The sequence below is a fragment of the Alternaria hordeiaustralica genome (assembly GCF_023758085.1).
Source record: "Alternaria hordeiaustralica strain BMP 2776 chromosome Unknown scaffold_2, whole genome shotgun sequence".
Lineage (NCBI taxonomy): Eukaryota > Fungi > Ascomycota > Dothideomycetes > Pleosporales > Pleosporaceae > Alternaria > Alternaria hordeiaustralica.
The window spans coordinates 1,391,018-1,414,024 of NW_026056774.1; the positions used below are offsets into that span (position 1 = coordinate 1,391,018).

Here is a 23,007-nt window from a genome sequence, read left to right on the forward strand (position 1 = left end):
GATCGAGGTGAGAAGACAGGGCTCGCTATGCGAAGTTACCTAGGCATTCATCGCTCGTATCAACGCGAACCTCTCAGCTTGAAAAGGCCTGTTTCTCTCTACGACCGCCGCAACAGTCCTGGGAAGAGCCAGGCCGCAGCAATTGCTGACCGCTTTCCTCTCGCAGGCAATAAATGTTGTGCCACGCTCCTTCCATTTCCGGCGCACATCAACTCCAAGAACACATCACTCATACCGCTACTCACATCATAGCCGCATCTGATTGGATCTCCTGAGATCGGCGAGGTCAGGTTCTCATCTGCGGAGTTCGAGGTGGGAGTTCCCATTGCAAGCAGACCAATCTGATCTTGATGCGAACGCCCTGGGCGCCAACATATCATTCAGCCAGCCATCAGCCCGATGAGGCTGACCGGACTGCACTTCAGCTCTCAGCTCTAGCCGCCGTGCCATGGTCTTACGGGTTTATGCTTGTCATGATGCTCCCCACCTTGGCTGAGCCTGATATCGCAAATCGAGGCATTGCCCTGTCGACTGATGATGTTTGACCGCTCTGAGAACATCGCAGAGGCTTTTGGAGTCTTTTGGGACTGGATGCGTAGTCGATGGAGTATGCTTGATAGAAGTTGCTAGTAGACCACATAGACTTCGGGTTGCTTCTCCATAGGCGACCTTACTCAGCTTTCGTATAGACGAGCAGGATACTTTCACCTCAAGCGACATCTTATCTACACACGGGTGGGATCGCTCGCGGGAGGTGCGCAGGTTAGACCAGTCACGGAGTTGCCTCTAGCCGGTCGGCAACTGTTGTCCTCGGAGCTTGCGTCGACAATTTTCAGCCTGATGACATCTGGACCATCATTTCCTATCCTGTACAGCGTAGGATTACGCCAATCGAGGCCACGAAACGTGGTTAGCGATGCGTATTACTTCATCGCCCGCTTAACGGATAACCTCGTCTCTCGCAGCACGCGACTTTGGCGATCAAGGTCTTGTTTCCTACAGTCCGTCTTCATTAAAGCCAGAGGTAATGCAGACAGGAGATTCGCTACTCTTGTGAGAAAGCTGCCAGGGCAGATCGAGTTTAGCCGGGAACCGAGATTATCGATGATACGCATGGGAACAACTGCCGTCTAACGAATCGATGAGAGCATCTCCCGTGCACAGCCTGCCTCGAATCTTCCTCAATTATGCGCGGCAATTAGTTCATCAAGAGCTATCGTAGCCTCGACCGTAGCATCCACGGCCTTTTGGTCCGACTGTCTTCCAGATTCCCTGCAGTTTTGAAACCGGCCCTTCCAGAATCGCAGTCCTTTGACATCCACTGAATTGGTACCGCCTTCAGCCTCTCATAGACTGCCAGAGATGTAACTGTACTTGCTGGAAGGAGACCCCGCGACCACCACTTGTTTGCCCGCAATCACCAACCAAGCCGCCGCTGCGCGAACTGCAGCATGTGCATCTCCATCGTAGTTTGTACCAGAACCATGCATCAGGAAAGCGAAGGTTGCAAAGGCAAAATCGACACAACTTCGCAGCGGAGATGCTTGGGGCGGATCTTGTCGTGCTATCAGAGCTGCGGATGTGTTGACGTTGGTGTACATGTCTCCGGATTTGCAAGACGGTAGCTGGTCACCATCGTGTTCATTGCCAGAGACCTGGCGGAACTGGAGGGGCCCGTTACGCAAGTCGCCCCCAATCCAAGAAGTAAAATATGGTAGCCCGGTCCATAGTTCTCCTCCCGATTGACTGTGCAGCTTCATCCTCTCCCCTGGTTGAACCGCAATAGAACCCTCTTCAAACACCATTGGTTTGTCCGTATTGTTATAAACGTCGAGTAGCTTCGCTAGTTCGACCGTGAGATCTGCCAGTACCTGGAGGTGTTTCCGAGATGAACGCTCTCGTGCGGCTGAGAATATGAGCATGAGGATGTCGCCATAAGCGTTGGCGATATCGTAGCAGGTATCACGGTCTGATACTAAAAGCACCCAGTCACCGAGTCGCTTTGCTGCTATTCCTGCAGGATCGTTTTCGTGTAATACGTCCTGGTAGATCTGTAACAATGCCAGCTAGGAGGGTGCAGGCTCAGGATATTCCACGAACTCCGCAGAGGGGTCTGCCTGCCGCTGGCGTATTTCGTGGAAGAGCGCAAGTTGCTGGAATTATTTCTTCTTCCACGCTTTAGTCATCGTTGTCGCAAAGCGTTACTCACATGGTGGCACATGTTGAGTAAGAGCTGATTGCGAAGGTCTCGAAATTATCGTGAGTGGCAGTTGCGGACGGCCTGTTCACGTGCCGTGCAACGCCACCTGGGCACCAAGGCAACAACGTCATCCGTGATCGTAGACTGGCCCCACCAGTCCAAAAGGCGAGACGACCAGAGACTTCTGCTGATATTCGGAGCTCTTCACCCAGCATTTGAGCTTGGCGAGCGCCTTTAGGCCACCACAGCTTGGAGGAAAATGCGGAGGGCATACGTCACATGACTGCCAAGCACGGCCGATTCCGGGGTATAATTATGAAGTTGGCGTGGTGCACGTGTATCTCGCTTGTTATCGAAATGGAGTGCGATGTTCATCTTTCACATTAACACTTGATCTTTCGGATGAAGCAGTGAGGTCGGAGCCTGTACGCTCACTGCCTTTGATGGCGAAGTCTTCAATGCTAAGGCGTTGCTGTTAAGGCGTTGACGGTGAGGCGTCAATGTTGCGTGTTCGGCCGAGGGCCGTCAGGCCTCTCGTACAGTATTACCCCGCCGTCCCTACACTCCAGGTAATTCAGGTTGCAGCCTGAGAACGACACAAACATCGACTTCCTGCCTTCAAGCATGGAAGAACTAAGCTTGGTTCCTGACGCTGATAACGTTCGTCGCATTAGTCTAGTACTATCAGATGACTCGACTCGCACGACACCTGGGACTAAGCTACAGCAATACCGGGCAAGCAGGAGTCAAGATGTCCAGCCTCAAAGCGCCACTGTCGGCGCTGCTGCAACGACGTTCTGTCATAAGTGCCGCAACATGCACTTCAAACCTTATGAAGACTGCTCACTCGAGTTGCAGGGAGCGGTCATCCAATCACCATACGCGTCACTATACTATCTGCATTCTCCGGGCCTTGACTCTCTTATGCAGACTGCGGACTCAGGCTGCCCTTTCTGCAAGACCATTGCGCATCGTTTTTTGGTGGATACAGAACTCTGGAATGACACGCGCGTTGCCGGGGAACAGATTGTTTTCAATCTTTCTCTCAACTACGACGATCAAGGAGTGGGAACTCCATGCTTCGACAATCTCACAGTGTACAATTGCGAACGCAACTGGTTTTTCCAATGCGAGAGTGATCTACCAGGTAAGAGCCTCTATCCACCCGTTATGAGGTCTCATTGGCTTATTGCTATCTGTAGTCGCATTTCAAAAGCCATTGGCGGCGTTAGCTTCACAAAATTCTGCGGCCGGCGATAGTAATGCTGAAGATCCGATGTATTCGTACTGGACAGACTCTTCGACACTATCAGAAGCAAACATGGAACTTGCGTCAACGTGGTCTCACTTATGCCTGAGCGAACACCCCGGCTGTAGTATCGACACAGAATGCACCCTACCTACCCGCGTCATTCGTATCAGAGGGCCCCTAGATCTTGTCTTAGAAGACGGCCAGGAAAGATGCCTTCCGTATCTTACACTAAGCTACAAATGGGGCGATACGAAGAGATACTGCACTTTGACTGAGAACATCGCCAATCATAAGCAGAAGATACCGCTTGAAGCCCTACCAAAAACCTTTCAGCACGCCCTGTTGGTTACAAAGCGTTTGGGGTTCGAGTATCTGTGGATTGATGCACTTTGCATCATACACGACTCACCCGAGGACCTGCAAAATGAGATCAGCCAGATGGGCAGCATTTACCAAGCATCAACAATAACACTGTTTGCGGAAGCAGGAGATGATTCTGAAGCCGGATTGTCCATTCCACGAGATCCTCGCACGTCCAAACCCTGCAAATTGGATTTTAGGGCGACCTTCGATAGCCGTGTGTTGGAAGTGTCGAGATATGTTTGTTATAACCCGTTCAACCTCTTACATAATGAATCGAAGCAGTCGCCTCTTCAGAAAAGAGGATGGGTTCTACAGGAAGAGCTCCTGTCACCACGACTTTTGAAATTCGGGTCTCGCCAACTAAAGTGGGAATGCCGACATTCTACTCTTTGTGAGAGTCTACCTCATGATCATAAGCGCAACGCTACTATGCACCCCAAAAATCATAAACTGCGTTCTTGGATGTACGACCGGAGAGCTGCACAGGATTTGGACAGTCAAAGACGAATGGATATGTTCACATGCTGGTGCGAACTTGTTGAGAACTACTGCAAGCGCTCGCTCACGTACGCAAATGATGTTCTACCAGCCATTGCCGGCATTGCGAATGTATTTGCGAAGAACAACCAACTATCCTATATCAACGGGCTCTGGAAAGAGGACCTGCCTTTGGGACTACTTTGGGTCGTTCATAAAGGCGACAGTGCGCATACGTCACATTCGTCTCATCAGCAGGCTATCGATAGACCAGACGCTCCCTCTTGGACCTGGTTATCGCAGTGGGGTAAATCCGTTGAGTTCGAACAAAAGCAGTTGCGACATTGGGCCGAGTCCTACGATATAACGATCGATCAACTGGGCCACGCTGATGATGATCTCGAAGAGACAGCTTATGGTCAAGACGAATCGCCTTCAGATCAAACCATGAGTTTCCAACAAGTAGACACGAGACCGCTTCGATTTAGAGGTTATCTCATCAAAGCAGATGTAGAGCTAGGCAGTTGGTCACCTTGGGTTCCACAAGCGTGGGGACGGCGTGTGACCACGCGTCATACCCGGGAGGACATGGGACTTTTCTTCCCCGACTCAGATCCGTTCAAAGAGCCCATACTGGAGGTCACATGTTGCCTTTGTGTCGTGTGTGAGGATAGACATAGCGCTGCGTATATGTGGTTAGCCTTGGTGTCCACATCTCAGCCCGACGTCTACAAACGAGTCGGTATGGGCCGGCTCACCATTGACGACAAGACTCAGCCTTTGCCATCATATTGGGAAGCTGAGGGCAAAGCGACGTTCACTTTGGTGTAAGAGGTGGTGAGCAATATATGATTACTTTTTTGAACGCGCGGGGCGCAGGTGGCGTGGCCTCGCCCTGCGCCCATCCCCGGCCTCCAACTCGCAGACCAATCCATCTCTTGACTGTGATGCACGGTGAAACAAGTAGACGTTAGTTCTTTCGCAAACTTGAATATACTCTGCAAGGGCTCATTCCTACGTCAGCGCTCTCAGAGCCGACAGGACCTGACCCCCGAGCCTTTCAGGCGTCCACGGGTTCCCGCAGTCCTGCGATCCTACATAGCCTGCGCGCGTCTCACGCTTATCCTTTGCCAACGATCGCTCGCGCAACACAGGACAAGCAAGCATGGCAACACAAGAAGAGAGCCAGGTGGAAGACTGTAAAGAATTCTTGCAGAAGTTTGAAAGATGGGCAGATCCGACCTGGGGCTTCTTCGTTTACGGCACCTATACGCGCCCACAAGGCCAGGAAGTCTCAAACGAAGATACAGATAAGGAAGACAGAGCAGGTCAGTGGAAAAGAATGCAGCCTATCGAGTGCAAATATTGATGAACAATAGATGCGACCGATGATGATGCCCACTTCCAAGCAGTGATCCGCAAAGTCTACGCCCACGCAACAGATAACCTGCGTTACAGCAACCCCGCGCCATACAACCAAAAGATGATAGACATCTTACGTCTCGATCCTGCTGCTTATATGCCTGGCGCGTCGCTCGACGTCGTCTGCAGGCATTTCCGCCAACATTATGCTCAAAAGGTCTTCCCGGAGACAATGGGTGAACCTGGGCCTCCCGCAATACAGGACGACATTCCCGACGAGGAGAAACTCGGCCCAAAGTGGGCCTGGTGTATAGTCATCGATGATGAGGCGCTTGAGAGTCTGGCGAACGGCCCCGAACCCATAGGAGATGCGCCGCCAGAAGGCGTAAGTTCTCTTAAACTGGCATACAATGCCAAGGAGGCGTTTGTAAAATTGCTAGATGGGATGAAGACGACGATGGAGGGGCCTGAAGTGATCGCTGCAGGTGGTCGTCCAGGTGGTGAAGGACCTAAAACAGTGTGGAATGGATGGCTCAAGTTCTCGCCTGTGGATCTTATGGGTGTCTGGATTCAGGCGGAGAGCAACGGTATCATTGATCAGTTTTACGGGGAGGATAAGCTTTTCGACTGGTAATCGTCGAGGGTGATGTGCTGCATATGCTATGACAGCTTCGGTACGTACACTTGGCACTCCAATCGATCAAATCAGATCCTCCAGGCAACCATCCTTCGTTCAAGACAAAAAGCCGATATATCCGGACTCATCTGAATCATCTTGGTAGAGGCATGGGAAGACTGACACAACACTCACAATGGCGCATCAGATATCGTTGACTTTGGTAGGAGACAATCCAGTGAGCATGTATCGGTGGCGATGTTGACTTTTCGAAGGGCCATGAACTGCATTCAGATGTAACAACGCTGACACGCCCTTACACCTTCCTAGTAGCCGTTACACCAAAATCATCCACCATCATGAGCTACAGGTCAACTTCAAGTCCCTCACGCCCCTTCATCCAGCTGCATACACAGCTCACGCCTGCTCAAATCCAACTCATCCAGTCCCACGAAGATTTCGGCGAAGTACGCGTCCCAGTCAGCGAACTCAATCTCGCAAGTTTCCTCCGCAACCAGATCGATCTTGAGGCTCCATCAAAAGACGCGCGGACGGTATCAAAGCTCGTCGCCAGGCTTCGAGATGCAAAGGCTGCCCACGATGACGACAGTGACAGTGGCCACAGCGTTGTAGCCCATATCCTAAGCTTCACAGTTCTCGGTGATCAAAGTGGGGAGCTGGTTCCAGAGGGCCGCATGTTACTGTGGAAGTGGGATAAACCTCAAAGCCAGTACCGGAAAACAGGCTCCTGGGGCCATAGTTTGACAAAAGTCCTGGTCGATGCCGAGTGGAACACTGGTAAAGATGTCACGCTATACGTGAAGGCTGTTGAAGAGGAAGAGTATGAGAGGGTGTTGAAAGGCGAGACGAAGACATAAGCGGCGTTCACTTGAGATGAGAACGGGTAGCGTAAAGTGTCTTGATGTGGAACACCTGGATGTTAAGACAGGAAGAAGGGGCGACCGTGCTTTTTCGAGACAGCTCATTGTGGAAGGCGCTATCCTTGATTAGTGTTAGGCTCATTACGCGACGGGTCGAAGGAACGTTCCTTCCGTCACTCATCTTCAATTCAGAAGTGAACGTCAAAACTATGCATACAACACTAATACAAGCGTTGTCTATGAGCCTTTAATCAAGAAGGACCTCATATGTACATCCGAAACCATCTAAGCGTGTTCAAAAACGTAAACAAAAGCACATCCCTCGTCATCTCTCCAAACCAGACGCAAATACCCACCTCACGAACCACTACTACGCTTCCGCAGCAGCGGCATCGACGGCATCTTCGTCAACCGTCTAACCTTCGCCAACGCCTTCGGACTTGGGCTCAGGCTCGCCGTCGGTGTCTTATCCTTCATCGCGTTCTTGGACTCCGCAAGGACCTCACCTGTACCAGACTTGTGTGGCACGAGGAAAGAGTCGAACGTTGTCGCTGGGTTAGCGCGGAAGAGAACTTCTTGGTTCAGAGGGCTGCGTACATGGTTCGAAGAGCTAGACGATGACGGGCCTGATGGGCTTGCTAGAGGCGATATACGACGGGTGTTGTATGCGCTTGTGCGGGGGCTGGAGGGCTGGTAGAAGTAGTCTCCGCTGCTAGCTGCACGAGCGTGTGAGTAGCGACGGTTGCGCGGCTCTTCGTACTCCTCAGGTTGTGTAGTTGGTGTTGACCGAGGCAGCGGAGGTGGCAGCATAGAAGAGCGAAGGTCGTATGTCGACTGAGAAGACTGCCAAAATTGTGTGCGACCATGTTCTTCATCCTTCTTATCGTCAGTCGTTTTCTTAATCCGAGGTATGTGCACTTTATTACGCACCTTCTCCTTCGTCTTGGGAACAGCGCGCTGGCTTTGCTGCATCTCGTGCTCAATCCCCGCGAGCGCGATTATCTTCTCTTCCAAGGGCATGGCCTGGGGTATCAAACCCCTGCGACCCTCATGGTGAGTGTAAAGGCGCTCGTCCGACCACTCTTGGAGGTTGTGGTTCTTCTCGCCTTGTGCGAGCGCTTTCAGGTCTTCTACAGACAGCGCCTGAGCGTAGTAGCGTGGTTTTGGCGCGGGTTGCTCCCATGAGTAGAGCGACATAGAGTCGACTGAGTGACGACGCGCGCTTGACTCTGTAAGGTGGTATCGAGGTTGCGGGCTGGTGCTTGTAGAGCGATTAGTCGCGTTGCTAGTCACGGGAGGCGTCAAGAAGTCGGTCTCGAGTGGACCAAAGTGCTCCTGCAAGGAAGAAGTGAAAACAGGTACTGCCACTGGTTGTTCAAACGGCTCACTCAAATTTGCAGCGACATTGTACGAGGTAGAGTCCTCTGTGCACCCCTGGACTGTGTGTGTCAAAGGCTCCCGCGGAATCGCATCAAAAGAGAAATCCGAAGCCGCATCAGAGTCGTCCACTACGCGCGACCAGTTTTCATCGCCAATTTCATCATTACATGCCTTCATCTTCCCTTTCGCAGATGCTGTAGGCCGTGGGTAGCCCATGAGCGCGGTCGACACTCGTTTCGAGACTTGTGAGGTGAAAAGAATATATTTGTATTTCGCAAAAGCTCCTCCAAAATAAGTACGTGTGATGGGTTGGAGATGCGTGCAATATTGACCTCGCAATGATGAAGACGCCTTTCTTGGAGCAAAAGATACCTGCTTATATGCGCGTGGGCAAAAGTCAGTGTGAAAACCCATCGTCTGTACGATGCGCTTCTAGGGTAAAGGAGCCTCCATCATTCACAATGAACGATACCTTAATGAGTTAACAGAGCAAGACGCCCAGAGAGCCTTGTACGAGGTACCGGCCCATCATTCACTGCCATCCTCCTAGCTCCTCTGATCTTATGCTGGGCCTTCTGCCTTCGCTTCTTCTTCTTCATGCATCTTTCTCTTCTCTTCCTCGGGTGTTCACTGCCTCCTCGCGGATGTGTAACTAGCTGCTATGCAGCTCACTTCCGGCATTTGGTTTCTCTTCGTGCGATGTGTCAGCCGTGGGAGTATCGACATGGCTTCCGAATGACATCATGTGTCAGATGTCTCAATTCTGCGTCGGCGTTTAGCGTACGAGTGTTTGATGTTTTGCGTTCTATTATCCATCGCATTGTTCATATGTAAGCCCAGTAGAAAAAGCTGAAGAGCACGGTAGCGGCGCCCATGTACGCGGATGGAAGAGGTGTGTGCCGAGTTCCGAGAGAGGTGGGGTCGAATACGGGTCTGCGGTCTTCGTTAGCTCACGTTCCTGACTTGGCGTAACTTCTGAATAAGGCAAGGATATCATCGGTACGCAATCTGCCGGCATATGACAGGCCGCTTGATTAGAGAGGGTGTGGACTTACTGCTTCAGGTGCAAACCCATGTCGTCGATGGCATCACACTTTTGCCACTCGGTCTCGGGAATAGCTTCCATGGCTACTTCATTCTTGTCGTTGAAGCTTAATCGCTGCCCTTCGCTTGCGCCGAATGAGTGCCAGTCTGGGCTTTGGAGCTCCGAACCTTTGGAGACCAGATACTCTGCAGCGTGGGTGTTTGGGTCATAGCTTCGTATGAATGATGCCCAGTACGCCTGGACAAAGACACCAGCCGCTGAAGTGGCATTGTTCCAGATTGGCAGGAGTTCGCCAACGTGTGATGCAGTTCCAACATTCCATCTGTACTGCCAAGTCGGGTTCGTGTTGTTGAGGGCGTACGTATCAGTAATGTTGAGACTAGGACAGTTATAGCGGATATAACCGTAGACATCGGCGGTCAATGATCTCCAGCGAGCGTCGCCAGTGGTACCAATGTTGCCATCCCAAAGCTGACGAATCGTGTCCCATTTTATACCGGGGTATTGATCAACTAGGAAGTCTTGAGCTCGAGGTTGAGACATGATACTCTTGGCCACAAAGTTGATCCCGTCGTTTGTGGCGGTACCGAAAATAGTAGGCACGTTGACGAAGTGGCCAGCCTTCAATTCGTTGAAGGTGAAGTCTTTGATGAAATCGTAGTCCAATGTCGGGTTCCAGAAGTAAAGCGGTGGGTTCTTGCCGCCTGGGAAAGGCTTCAGGAGAGTACGTACAGCATCCTGGAAGATGACCGCATCCAAGCTGGCCATGCAATTGAGATCCGCGCATCCGGTTTGGTGTAGTAGCTCATCATACTGCCATTGGCTGTTCTCGACATCTCGCATGGACGGAAAGGCTGGAGATTCGGCAGCAGCAGCGTGGAAGAGGCCATCGTCTCGACCACCGTATGCAGTAAGTTGGAAGACCACTGAGCCCCCACCAGCACTTGCGCCTCCAATGGTAACGTGCCCCGGATCGCCTCCAAACTGCTGGATGTGCTTCTGAACCCATTCGAGTGCCTTCCTTTGATCTTTTAGTCCGTTGTTCAAACTCAGACTCTGGTTTGCAACAATCTCTTTGCTAGCCAGAAATCCATAAGGTCCTACTCGATAGTTGAAGTTCACCACAACCATGCCGTCGTCGCCGGCATCGATCAAGTCTGCACCGTTGTAATTCGCATTGCCGTTCATGTTGAAGCCGCCGCCTTGGATGAAGACGTAAACCGGCAACATGCTTTTGTTGGTAGCTCTTTCTGGTGCAAAGACGTTTACGAACAGGCAGTCTTCCGAGTGTTTCCCCCCAAACTCGGCTGTCAGGCTGCTCTTGGTGCCGATACATAGGGGTCCAAACTAAACTGCTGTTAGCGTGGTGTCCACAAACGTGAGTACGCTCTGTACCTTCGTAGCGTCAACAACATTGCGCTCATCTTCGGGATCTTGAGGTGCAGCGAATCGAAGTCCATCTGAACGGATTGGCCTGCGGGCATATCGCATACCAGCCCATCGTATGACACCATTGCCGATATCTTTCCCACGGTATTGCGCGTATCCAAGGTCGATGGTCTCCTTCAATGCGAGGGCGTGCTGAAAGAAAAGCGCTGCACAAAGCAGCAAACGAAACATTGTCGACAGCTGTATGAGAAAGCGAGGAAAGAAAGGCAGCCGCAAAGTATCTTGACAGTCTGTATCGTGTTCGGCCGCGCTGCCCCTGGTTGTCGCCGAAGGGTCGTTCCGATACGAGCTATGCTATAGTGCGGCAGGGCTATGGTAGATCGTTGTTCTAGGGGAACGAGATAGAAAAACAAAGGAAACTTGACAATTGCATCATAGTTTCATAGCGGGAACTGGCGTGAGGAGGTACACTATTTCCGAGGCGTTAGCATTCACGGGTGGCGTCTGTTGGCATTGTGTGAGTACATACCGTGGGAACGATCAGTGACATTAGCATCGTGCTGCTAGCAAACGTAAGCTCGAGGGCTGAGTCGGTGGTAGGACAACTCAGGTCCACGTCACAGAAGGGCGGACTCCGCGGATATAAAAGAGCCCGGGCGACTTTGTTGTTGGTCTTACCTAGGTACCTATCGCTGCATTGCTCAACACGTACCGCCGCCAGCCACAGCATCAAGCCAGGGTAATTCGAAATCCAGACCATTCGCATGCATGAGGATGCGACAGACACTGTGACTGGGTAGCCCTAGGCCTATGGAAGTGGATAGTGCTGACCAGGGTGATTTACCGACAGGTCGTAGCGCGCGCTGACGGTGTAATTACACCGAGACCATTGCTGCACGACTCCAGGGCTGTGTTTCGTTGGACACTGAGGCCCGCGGAACTCAATCCGGATTGAGGACAGCGATAGGGGCAGTTGGGGAGATGCAGCATGATGGCTAGCGCTGGACGGGACGGCAGATGAGGATTGACGACAACAATGAGATCAGATCTACGATAGAAGAGCGGCTGGCGGGCGGCCAGCGTTGATGATCAGAAAGCCATGTGGGACCTGCAGCTAGATCCATGATGCGAAAGCTTGATCACTCCAAGGATGATAAGCGACATCCTTGCCGGCTTCCCCCCAAAGGGCAGGATCGGCCCTGCCACGCCCGTCCAGCACGGCTGAAACCTGGGCACAGGAATGAAACCACCATGGCCTTGCACAACACACCCGCCCTCACGAGATTTTGTGGAAACATTCATGTTCTGCGATCCAAGGTTTTCGCCCTTAGCTTGGCCTCATCATAGCAAGCTATGATGCTGCGCAAGCTCATGTGGGAATACTTGGCTTCATCGCGATGCCCGAATGGCGTTCAAAAGCCACGTCGAGACGTGCTTGGCTGATCCTATTGCAACTTTTGTGAATGCCTAGGTACGCCCCGCTGCATCGTCAGCTGTCATCTCAAGTGTACTGTGTGTTGTTGAAGCACTCGCCCGGCTGGAAACCTGCTCGTCCTAAACACATGGTGCTCCTCAGGGACCAAGTGCGTCATTAGGGTTCATTCCAACGGTCGTGCATCAATAAATTCCTTCCACGGTTCAGCCACAGAGAACCAAGCAGCAACTCTTCAGTTTCGGAAACCGAAAGTCTACCGAGCACGGACAAACCCCGCATCAAAGCACCAGAGCGTTGTTAGATTCGGTGATCCGGGTGAGTACACTGCCGCGGAACTCCAAGCTATCCGAACGCCATGCAAGCCACTGAACCAGAGTTCTAGAACTTCCACCACTCTTACACCTCACCATGTATATTTGAGCTTTCTTCTGCAGCACATAAAGGACATTTGGTACATGTTCCGCAATTACAAGATACTGAGGTCGGAGCTTATCTCAGGATATCGTACTAGGCAGCCGTAATCTAGGCTATTCTTCCAACATCGCTTCTTGTGTGTACGATCGTAAAACTACATACAATGTGGTTGAATCTGAAAGCTGCTACGAAAGGTATCGCTAATATAATGGCATTGCTGTTGTTCAATGCGCCTATCTTCCAATAACATATAATCGACTCATCACGCGGATTGTCACGTCTCTCGAGATACTCGAATACCTCTTTCAGAATGATAACAGAGGCATTGGCACTCATTGAATCACTCATGGGAGATACCCGCTCATGACAACATATGTAATTACTGGGGATAGACCCAGGCAGGGGTTCTCACATGTATGCACTTGGAAAGCCGTCAGATCTGGAGGACGACTAGATATATGCACGATGGCATTTGTCTTTACATGACTGACACCTCTCTACAATAGTGTGAACCCAATTGAGCATCTTGTTCACCCTCCCTAGAATATACATAGCCACATCATCCACAGTCCTTCCACTCAATCCCCTCACCTCCCCCGTTCACTTCTTCTCTCCGCACCCCCTCAAAAATCAGTAACCCTCCCATTATAACTCCAATCCCCCGTCTTCCCCGTACTCCCCCACCGAAGCGGCTCATTCTTCGGTCCGCCCACCTCCCCCGTCTTAGGATTGACATCGCCCTCAAACTCCGGCGGCGCCCCTCTCCTCATATTAGGATGGAACTCCTCGCCCTTCTTAATCTGCTTGCCATTCTCAAACCTAATCTCCGGTCCTTCACTGCTAGCACTATCAGGCGACTGGTTTATCTGGGGTCGTGACGCCGAGGCTGGAGACGCGGGGGTAGGAGACGAGTCGGGTGACTGGTTGATGCGCATGCGGATGTTGGGGGTCGAGGTGGGTGTTTCGATGTCCTTTGGGGTGCTGAAGGCGCCGGTGCTTTGCTTTTGGAGCTTTTCGAATATTTCTTGGTCTTCCTTGGGGAGGCGGGGTGGTGCTGGGCCCGAGCCGAAGGGTGCTTGCGCGTGTCGGGTGGAGATGCTGAAGGTGCGGCGGGAGAGCTGGCGCGGGAGGCGCGTGATGGTGCGCATTGTGGCGGCCATGATGGGAGATTGCACGGGTAGTCAATCTGTTGTGAGGTATGTGGGCTGTATGAGGTATGTAGCGTGTGGAGTGAAAGTTGTTTGTGAGTCGAAGGCGAAGACGACTTTCTTGACTGTCGATCTGGGCCGCGGTTCGTACGGAGCCAATCGGAGCCTTGCAGTGGCAACGGAGGTCGCATTTTCGTAGATCGTGGACAGGCATCACAACATTCTACATATCTGAATGTACAGTCCCGAATTATTATCGTGATATGGAATGACCCCAGTACATGTTGCGTGTAACTTTTCAGAAAGTTATCGTCCCTTCTGGGTGAAAACGCCCACCATCCTCTGCATCCAAACGCCAGGCTATCGTACAAACTGCAGCACAACCTCTACGAAATGTATCCGTTCGTCTCGCCCAGTGCTCGCGCACTCCTTCCTGCATCGAGGAACAGGCTTTGACATTCCTCCACGTCGTCCACTTCGATTTGCTTGTTCTCTCGTCCATTGACCTCTGCCAGTACACTTGCGGGTGCGAGAAGTTGCAGCGCATATCGCAGACTGATCTTCTCACCAAGAGCGCTGACCTTCTCCTTCGCAGGCGCAGAGATGTTGAGCCTCTCGGTTGTGACGCGCGTGGAAATAATCGACTTGATCTCTGCGGGTCCGTATGGGTGTGTAGGGATGATGAGCAGGCGCGCGAGGAGATCGGTCGGGATACCGTGCGCTGAAGGAGGAAGGTTCTCTCCGCCACGGATATGTGTGTTGCCGCGGTTCGATGCGAGGATGACAAGAGGTGACAGAGGGGATTCCAAAGCGCGGTTCAGGAATGTGAATGCCTCGAGATCGAGCATGTGAACCTGCGCGTGTTAGTCGGGCCCATAAATCAAGGAGTGATGTCTTACCTCGTCGATGAAGAGCACACCGGGTACTAGGTCTGCGATGCCCTGGTCGATATACCTATTGACGACCTTGTTGATCTCCAACCGTAACTTCTCGGTAATCTCAGTCTTCTTAGGCTTCATCAACTGTCCCATCATGCTCATGATGTCCTGTCCACCTTGCGGCCGCGCGTTGGCGACATCTAGGTCGTGCAGGGTAACATCCTGAACAATCTCCTTCTTCTTGTGCACATCGCCCTTGGGTATTGGGACGTACTCCTCCGCCTCGAGGTCAAACTCAGTCGCGTAAGCGTCCGATCGTCCGACGCGCTTTACGGCTCCCGTGTTGGCTTCGATGTAGATGACATCGCCCAGACGGACGCGCTCCTTTTGTATGGCCTCGTATATGGATGGGTCGAGTCGCAGCTTCTTTGTGCCCTTGGCAGACTTGAGGTTGATGAGGAGGTGCGAAATGGTGCGGCCATAGCCTCCGAGCGGGTTTTCGGCTTCTTCAGGCGTAAGCTCTGTCACTTCACCTTCGTAGACCTCCTTGGTTTCCTTCACGCGAAGACCTGTTCAATGTATCAGTACAGTCCGTGTCCATGGATCAAGTGAATGCGCACCTATCGCTCTCCTGAAGTTCTCCATGAGCGCTTCGGTCTTCTTGACCTCCGCAGAGTAGATCTCGCTGCCAACAATCGGACAGAATGGGACCTTGGTACCCAGCTCCTGGCTCACAGCCAACGCCAATGCGGTTTTGCCGGTTCCGGGGCCACCTGCGAGCAGCACGGCTCTGCCTGACATCTTCTTCGCTTTGACGAGGTCGACGACTAGACCACATGCCTGCGCTTGTTAGTACCCAGGCTGAACGAGAGTGCGCAGGGTTCGTGTACCTCTCGTGCTGCAGCTTGGCCGACGAAGCCGCCAGCTGAGGGAGTAGCGCGTCCATCGCTTGATAGACCTAGTCCTTTGATATGGGAATGCGCCGCGGTTCTGGATGAGCGATCGTGCGTGCTCTTGACTTCGCTGACTGGCACAGTCGTCATTTTCGTGTCGCAAGCGCTCAATTCTACGGAACGGCAAAGATTCGCAATCAGAGTGTCGACGGCAGTCGCGTGGGAAGGGTGGTGATGGTATGTACAGCTGGGCGCGCGTTGTTTGGGGTGTCTTGAGCTCGAAGTTTTGGGAGGGATGGCAGTTCGCGAAAGGCACAGCTTAGCGCGTCGACCGCAGCACCGGCGCTCTATGTCAGTCACCCGCTGGAATCCCCACCCTCCGCCTCCACTCACAGCAGCAGGGCATTCACACTCCCGGGCTTGTCTCAGGGTCGCCCGCCATACTGCCTACGTTCTTACTATCGCCCCAGCCTCTGCACTGCACACTACCGTTCACCAGCATTTTCGCCCATCGCGCCTTCCTCTATGGCGTCGCTGTCTATTCCCGTCACACGACGTCGCAGTCAGGGTCACTGCCTGAGCGAGGCGCCCAACACAGCGTACAGTATCTGATCTCCCTCTTACAGCGTCCGAGCCTGACAGTGCTACAGTCCATCGTCCTCAGAAGCATACCTAGCCATGTGCGCGCCCTGAGTACCGCCATCACCATGGTCACCCCTCGGAACTTCCCTCCCCCGAACATCCAGTGGCCGCTCCTTCACCCTGAGGGAACACGGGCTACCTTGAAAACACACATGGATATGCGAAAGAACCATACAGGCGAAGCGACACACGATAGCGGTTATCCCTTTCGGCCAGCTCCACAACTGCGCCGCATCCACTGGCATCCACTGGCATCCACTCTCGAGGCCTGCCGAGCCAAGACCACAAGCACCGTGGAACATCACACGCCGAGGCACAGCGCACATTTGGCAATATTATCTGGATTTTGTTCTGGGCTGCCTACCCGAGCAGCATACTCATACAGCAAAAGGATACTCGCATGTCCTCCATTTTCAGTCGAACCTCCACGCCAAGTGCCACTTGGGGCTTACAGCCCATGCCTTTGACCAAAGGGACCTAAAAAGACAAACCTCGTCACTCGTAATCCGTTGTCGGCATTGGTACCATGATCATGGCACCTCTAGGGTGTGGTCGGTGTGCAAGAGAATACTATACAATCGATGTGGGTTGTTGTGTATGGGTTTGGTGGTGAGTTGACGCCCTCCGACTTGAGCAAGCACTGACATTGCCTCAGTTCTCCCTGCCATCAGACGCCCACGTTCCATCATGTCAAGAAGAAGAAGAGATTGGACCAATCATCGAATCAGGGCGTCACACGAGAACAGCAGGGCTTATTGACGGAAGATCACTCCTCCTCGCTCTCGGAGCCGCTATCGTCATCATCGCTGGATGCATCATGCACTGCAGAGGTTAGTGGGTGATTGAAACGTGCACGTACTGACGACTCACCAGGTGGAGACTGGCTGGATCCCGACGCACCGCCTTGGAACGACTGCAGCTTCTCCTGGATCTTGCGCATGTTGTCTTCTTGCTCGCTCTTGCCCATGGGCTTGTTCTTCTTCGGTCGGGCCGCCGCCTGCTTCGAGACCTGCCTCGGCGGTTCAAAGTCATCATCGACCACGGCACCTCCCTTAGAGCTACGCAGAGACTTGATAAACCTCAACAACTCGCGGAGAGTATCATCGTTGATCTCGTCCATATCGAGCTCCATCTCGTCATCGTTCACGGTAGCAAGGTGCGGGCAGCCGTTTCTGATTATCTGGACCGCCTTACGCATATCGAGATCGCCGAGCGTACTGATACCCTCTGAAATCTCCTGCTTCTGGGCGAAACTCAGAGGCGCAGGAGCCTTTGCCTTCTTGACCGGAGCAGTCTTGATGGGCTTGGCAGGAGGTGGCACCGCAAGGGGAAGACTCTTCCTCTTTGCTGGTGGCGCCACAGCCTTCTTCTTCTTGCCAGGCAACTTGGGGGAAGTACGCTTGCCACCCGTCTGTTGTTGCAGAAGTTGTTGCGCTGTGGCGTTTAGTTGAGCAATCTGCTGTTGGATTGCAAGGAACTGCGCCTGAGCAGGGTCTATCTCCTCCTCCTCTTCGTCTTCCTCATCTTCCTCGTCGGAATAGAGGTCGCTTGGCGAGTGTTCAGGAGCAGGCGCATGCTGAGCAAGCCAGTCCGCCTTCTCCTTCCACAAGCTCTCGAAGAGATCTTCCATCTTGTGTCCCATCTGGTTGACAGCATCACCTTCAGGATTAAACTTGTAGCAGTTGTGGAAAACCAATTGCGCGTCCGCGTAGAAGTCCTTGGCACTCTGGTAGACACCGTTCTTCAGGTTCTTCTCGATCGTTCCAAAGTCCATCGGCTTCTTGATGATCTTGAGATAGGACGGGATGTTGAGTGCCACGGGATCTACGGGAGCGATGAATGGGTAAGTGACCGCACTGTACTTTGGCTTCATGAGCTCGGTAAGGACAGACTCGCAGAACTTGAGTTCTTGTTGGAACTTCTTCCGCCTCGGCTTTGCGTTGGTGTACGGCAAATCCTTCGACGGCCTGTGAATCTCTCGCTTTGGCCTACCGTCAGTGGTGGACGAATCACGTCGAATCAGTGGAGTACCGTCCTGCTGAAGAGGCCAGGCAGCCTGAGGCGAAGTCGCAGCCGAAGTAGCGACAGCAGGAGACTTGACGTTGGGCGGCGCAACGCGAGACTCACGTCGAGCCTTTTGCGAAGTGCTCACTGATGGCTTCTTGGCCTTTGCTGGCTTTGGAGGCTCTTCCGCAGCAGCGCCTCGGGGCATCTTACCCATGCCTTTCAAGAAGTAGGCGCGAAGGTTGTAACCTGCTTGCGTTACAGGATGCTCCTTGTTGTTGAAAAGCTCGCTGTTCGTGATCATCTGATCGAGATCTGCCATGAAATCCCTTACGTAAGTGTACTTTTTGTCCTTCAGCTTGTGCTCCATAGTCGTCAAGTCCATTGGGTTCTTGACAATGTCGGGATAAGTCGGGATATTGAGGGCTACAGGGTCAACAGGATCCTTGAACGCTAATGAAACCTTGATCTTCTTCGTGTTCCTTATCCGCTCAAGAAGAAACCTGTTCTGTGCATCCGTCATCGGAGTGGTGGGCCACTCTTCCCAATCAACAGCCTTGTGGACGCCAGATGCTTCTTGCGCAGAGTCGGATGTCGGGCCCGGGGTACCTCCATTTACGCTGGCCTGTTCTGCCTGATTCGGCAACTCCGGCAGCTTGAAGTCGGCTTGGGCCTCCTCTTCAGTCTTGGTGCGCTTCGCGTCGGGAATGTCGTCATCGTCATCCTCGCGGGGGCGCACCTTGCCAGAGGACGGGGCATCCTCCATTTCCCGGTCTACGATCGCCGGTGATTGAGCGGCAACGGATTGGGGTGCAGTGGCCGCATCGCCATCGGTCTTGATCGTGAGGTCGTGCATTGGCTTGGTAGGCGCTCCAGAGGACTCTGAGGGTTTCGACGCTTCAGGCGCATCAGCGGTGGTGTCCATACTATCTTCAGTCGGGCCTTCCTCTTTGTCGGCTAACTGGGTTTCGGGCACTTCCTGAGTGCTAGCGCCTGTTGCCTGGGTGGCTGAAGAGAGCTCCTCTGCAGTCGCTGGCTCATCGCGTACGTCTGAAATCGGCGCCTCGACAGCGTTCGCTACCGTGGCACCAACATCCGAGTCGCCGAACAGCGAATTATTGTCCTGGTTCTCAGGTAGATATTGTGCGACACCATCGATTCCGGCGGAAACGTTGGTAGTGGGCTCAACTGCAGGCGCTGACTCGTCCATGTCTACGTGATTTCCGTTGGTAGTGGGTTTTGATTGCGCGGTTGTATCGTCGATGGTGGTGGTCTTGGAGTCGGGTTCGTCGAAGAGTACATCGTGAACACTACTAGGTATTAGTAGGTTGCGCGAGGTGAGAGAGGAGGGGCGAATGAAGGTGAAGGGAAGAGCGACTTACCCGTTTGCCTCGGTATCCACTGCCATTGCGTCTGCCGGCGCAAAAGCGCTCGCCTTAAGGTCCAGGGAGGATTTGTCGACAGTAGGTGATGTCATTACTGCCATGGGGCCATGAAAGTCAAAGACGGGTTTGCGCGCGGCTGACAGAGTATATGGTGTGTTTGATGTTGTTGCTAATCTTGGATCGTTAGCGACTTCCGCTTTAGGCACACGCGACTGCGCAAGTATACGCGTGTTAATGACGGACACGGCAGTGAGGGAGGGATGGGCGCGTTTGCGGTAAAGGTGGGGTCGCAAAGTGAGGCTAGCGTCGGGGCAGTGACGCGAGGGATGAGGAGGGGCAGCTGCGGACTATATGTTGCAGAGGCTGAAACGCACGTGACTACGTACCAGACGGTGGCGGCGGCGAGGTAGCAGGGCGGCGACGGCAGTCGGTGATGAGTCAGACTTTATAGCGCCGACGCGTTTGTTGTGGTGGGCCAAGCGCGTAGAGGAAGAGGCAATAACGGCGTGGTGCAGCTGTGCGCCCTCTCAAGATGTGCGACAACAACACAAACGTTGGTGATGTGGTGCACGGATGGTGACGGCGGCTTGGGAGCGCAGACGGCGGGCGGTGAGGGCTAGTGTGCAGCGGATGCGGATGCAGACAGACGGGGATGGATGCGCGTATTAATTATGTCGGGTGAAGTGGGTGCAGCCGCCTAGACTTGGGACGCGATATACTGGGCCTTGGGCGGGTGATGAGGTGTGGCGGGGGAGTGCGAGTAAGGTTGGGTGATCGGGAGCAGGCGCGTATTGATTGGAGGCAGATCAGGAAAATGGACTCAAGAACGTCGAAGACAGACGCGAGAGGAGAGGCATTGGGGTTAAGTAGCCCGGCCCTTCCATCTCCGAGCCAAGCCTCAGAGCAGCCCCTGAAGTGCACTAGCCTCGAAGGGAACGTGTCCTTGCCGACTTCTTGACTATGCGCGTCCGCAACGCCGCGTCTGGACATTGTTTACCTGTTCTGTTGCATTCTTGAGATGCACTTGGACTATCACGCTTCCTTGCCGATGAATCTGCTGTTGCAACGGGCGCCGTGAACGCGTCGCCGCGAGCTTGACAGCTCTACGCCATGATCCCTGTCCGCAAGGCCCGTGCGTGCAGAGGTGGGTAATTCGCTCTTCCCAAATTTTTTGCGACCACTCGCATCTTGCGCATTGCTTCAGGCTGCAACATTACAGCCTTGTACAAACTTCCGGTGAAGCCTTCGACACGCGCCGCCTGCGATATATCGACACAACCGGTGTTCACGAAAATGCCCGCCGCCGTAGCAACCCCGAAGAATCGCGACCGCCGGCCTGCGAAAAAACCCAAGTTGGCGCAATCGCCTGCGACAGTCCGCCAAAATGGTCTCAAAGCTTTAGTAAATGGAAATGCAGCCAAGCCCACAGCGAAGATAAACGGTGTCAAGAATGCGCAGGCAGACCGAGTCGACGACGCCACTGCTGTTGTGGAAGGACCTGCCGATGCGCACATGGTGGACGCGGACGTCATAGAGATCAGCAGCGCCGAGGAAGAGAGCGATGACGACTCGGACAGCGCGCAAGAAGATCCCACACAGACCAATGCTGAGAACGACGCTGCTGCGGATGACGAGAATGGCGCGGAACCGGAGGAGCTCACATTCGGGGACCGATTACGCGCAGAAGGCCCTGAGCCTGTCCAAGAGTCGCGAATTATAAGCGTCGAAGACGCCTTCGACCCCAACCCGGAGCGCGCAGTAACTGCGACAAAGAACCGCACACTTGCACCACCGAATGCAAACTCTCTCGGCACCGTTCTCACTCAAGCCCTGCGCACCAACGACAAGGAGCTCCTCGATTCATGTCTTCAGGTGGTCGATGTAGAGTCGGTCTACGCTACCGTCGAACGGTTGCCATCGCCGTTGGTTGGAACACTACTGCAGAGATTGGCTGAGAGGCTACACCGAAGTCCCGGTCGAGCAGGCATGTTGATGGCCTGGGTACAATGGAGTCTTGCCGTAAGCAGCCCGCCTCCGAATGGAAAAAGCATCGACTAACACTTACCTGATAGGCCCACGGAGGATACCTCGCTTCCCAGCCCCAAATCGTCAAGCAACTCACCGCACTGAACAAAGTTTTGAAGGAACGCTCGAGCGGGCTGATGCCGCTCATGTCATTGAAGGGTCGTCTGGATATGCTACAAGCTCAGCTTGACCTCAGGAAACGGAACCAAGCCGCCAACGACGATGCGGACGAAGCACTGGTATACGTCGAGGGACAGGACGATTACGTCTCTGATGACGAGTCGATTGAGGGAGCCACTGCAACCCCGAAGCGATCGCGCCCCGAGATGGAGGAGGACGATGAAAGCTCGTCGGACGATATGGGCCTGAACATGGAGATGGATGACGTCTCCGACGAGGGTAGTGAAGGTTCTGACGAGGACCTCATCGACGATGAGGCAGAAGAGACGGATGATGACGAGGGCGGAGACATGTCAGAGCCTATGAGCGATGACTTGGACGACGGTGAATCGGAGAGCGGAGACGAATCGAAACCGGAGCGACGATCAACAGCTGCTCGGGCTGGACTCAAAAGCCGGCGCTGAGTGTTGAAGAGGAAGTTCGTAATTCTTGTACAGTCTACGACGGCCCGCGAACCACACTACTTGGCGCGTCCGATCATCCAAAATTGGGATTCACGCATAGGCGTTCATCTCTGGTGGCGTTAATACCTTACTTACGGCAATCTACACGAGGTTTAGATTTCTTCTACGTACCGCATCCCGGGAGTATCCCACACATGACCAATGGAAGATTATTACAGCTAATCAGGCTGTTTGTCGGTCTGAGACATGTCTTTCCCCTGTGGTCAGTTGGGAATATCCATAGTCTAATCTCATCTAGTCTGCACAATGTATTGCCATCTCAACACACAACGTTTTCATCGCCGATTGCATGACAGCACTCTTGTTTTTTCACAGTCCAAATGCCGATCCGATATACCAAGAACACGCGTACACACGCCAAAGTCTTCAGATCCAACGACCAATCGTCTGAGCCAGGACGACATCAACACCTCACACGCAGGCCAACCGAGGAACCCTATACTCATTTCCATTCTACCCATCCACAGTCCAAACTCCGGTCGGACAAAGTTCATGCTACTATATTAGATCGTAACGGCAATTCTATAAATCGCGACAGCCCTTTTCCAATCCTACGCCGCACAGCTTCAGGGCG

General features: G+C 53.3%; 7 protein-coding genes across 7 annotated transcripts; 3 read left to right on the forward strand and 4 right to left on the reverse strand.

Annotated features, from left to right (window-relative positions):
• Nucleotides 1–5,457: 5,457 nt before the first annotated feature.
• Nucleotides 5,458–6,288, forward strand: J4E84_001928 (uncharacterized protein; the record flags this gene model as incomplete). The annotated part of the gene is made up of 2 exons (XM_049384557.1): nucleotides 5,458–5,620; nucleotides 5,672–6,288. 2 exons carry the CDS (start codon nucleotides 5,458–5,460, stop codon nucleotides 6,286–6,288), a joined length of 780 nt encoding a protein of 259 aa, XP_049247913.1.
• Nucleotides 6,289–6,629: 341 nt separating this feature from the next.
• Nucleotides 6,630–7,148, forward strand: J4E84_001929 (uncharacterized protein; the record flags this gene model as incomplete). The annotated part of the gene is made up of 1 exon (XM_049384558.1): nucleotides 6,630–7,148. The coding sequence occupies one exon, from the start codon at nucleotides 6,630–6,632 to the stop codon at nucleotides 7,146–7,148; it is 519 nt and encodes a 172-aa protein (XP_049247914.1).
• Nucleotides 7,149–7,508: 360 nt separating this feature from the next.
• J4E84_001930 (uncharacterized protein) lies at nucleotides 7,509–8,747 on the reverse strand (the record flags this gene model as incomplete). The annotated part of the gene is made up of 1 exon (XM_049384559.1): nucleotides 7,509–8,747. One exon carries the CDS (start codon nucleotides 8,745–8,747, stop codon nucleotides 7,509–7,511), a length of 1,239 nt encoding a protein of 412 aa, XP_049247915.1.
• Nucleotides 8,748–9,582: 835 nt separating this feature from the next.
• Nucleotides 9,583–11,196, reverse strand: J4E84_001931 (uncharacterized protein; the record flags this gene model as incomplete). Its single annotated transcript, XM_049384560.1, has 2 exons — nucleotides 9,583–10,923; nucleotides 10,972–11,196. The coding sequence occupies 2 exons, from the start codon at nucleotides 11,194–11,196 to the stop codon at nucleotides 9,583–9,585; spliced, it is 1,566 nt and encodes a 521-aa protein (XP_049247916.1).
• Nucleotides 11,197–13,437: 2,241 nt separating this feature from the next.
• J4E84_001932 (uncharacterized protein) lies at nucleotides 13,438–13,974 on the reverse strand (the record flags this gene model as incomplete). The annotated part of the gene is made up of 1 exon (XM_049384561.1): nucleotides 13,438–13,974. One exon carries the CDS (start codon nucleotides 13,972–13,974, stop codon nucleotides 13,438–13,440), a length of 537 nt encoding a protein of 178 aa, XP_049247917.1.
• A 3,167-nt stretch (nucleotides 13,975–17,141) lies between these two features.
• On the reverse strand, nucleotides 17,142–19,865 carry J4E84_001933 (uncharacterized protein; the record flags this gene model as incomplete). Its single annotated transcript, XM_049384562.1, has 3 exons — nucleotides 17,142–17,197; nucleotides 17,246–19,689; nucleotides 19,762–19,865. The coding sequence occupies 3 exons, from the start codon at nucleotides 19,863–19,865 to the stop codon at nucleotides 17,142–17,144; spliced, it is 2,604 nt and encodes an 867-aa protein (XP_049247918.1).
• Nucleotides 19,866–21,057: 1,192 nt separating this feature from the next.
• Nucleotides 21,058–22,373, forward strand: J4E84_001934 (uncharacterized protein; the record flags this gene model as incomplete). Its single annotated transcript, XM_049384563.1, has 2 exons — nucleotides 21,058–21,783; nucleotides 21,837–22,373. 2 exons carry the CDS (start codon nucleotides 21,058–21,060, stop codon nucleotides 22,371–22,373), a joined length of 1,263 nt encoding a protein of 420 aa, XP_049247919.1.
• Between the last annotated feature and the right edge of the window lie 634 nt (nucleotides 22,374–23,007).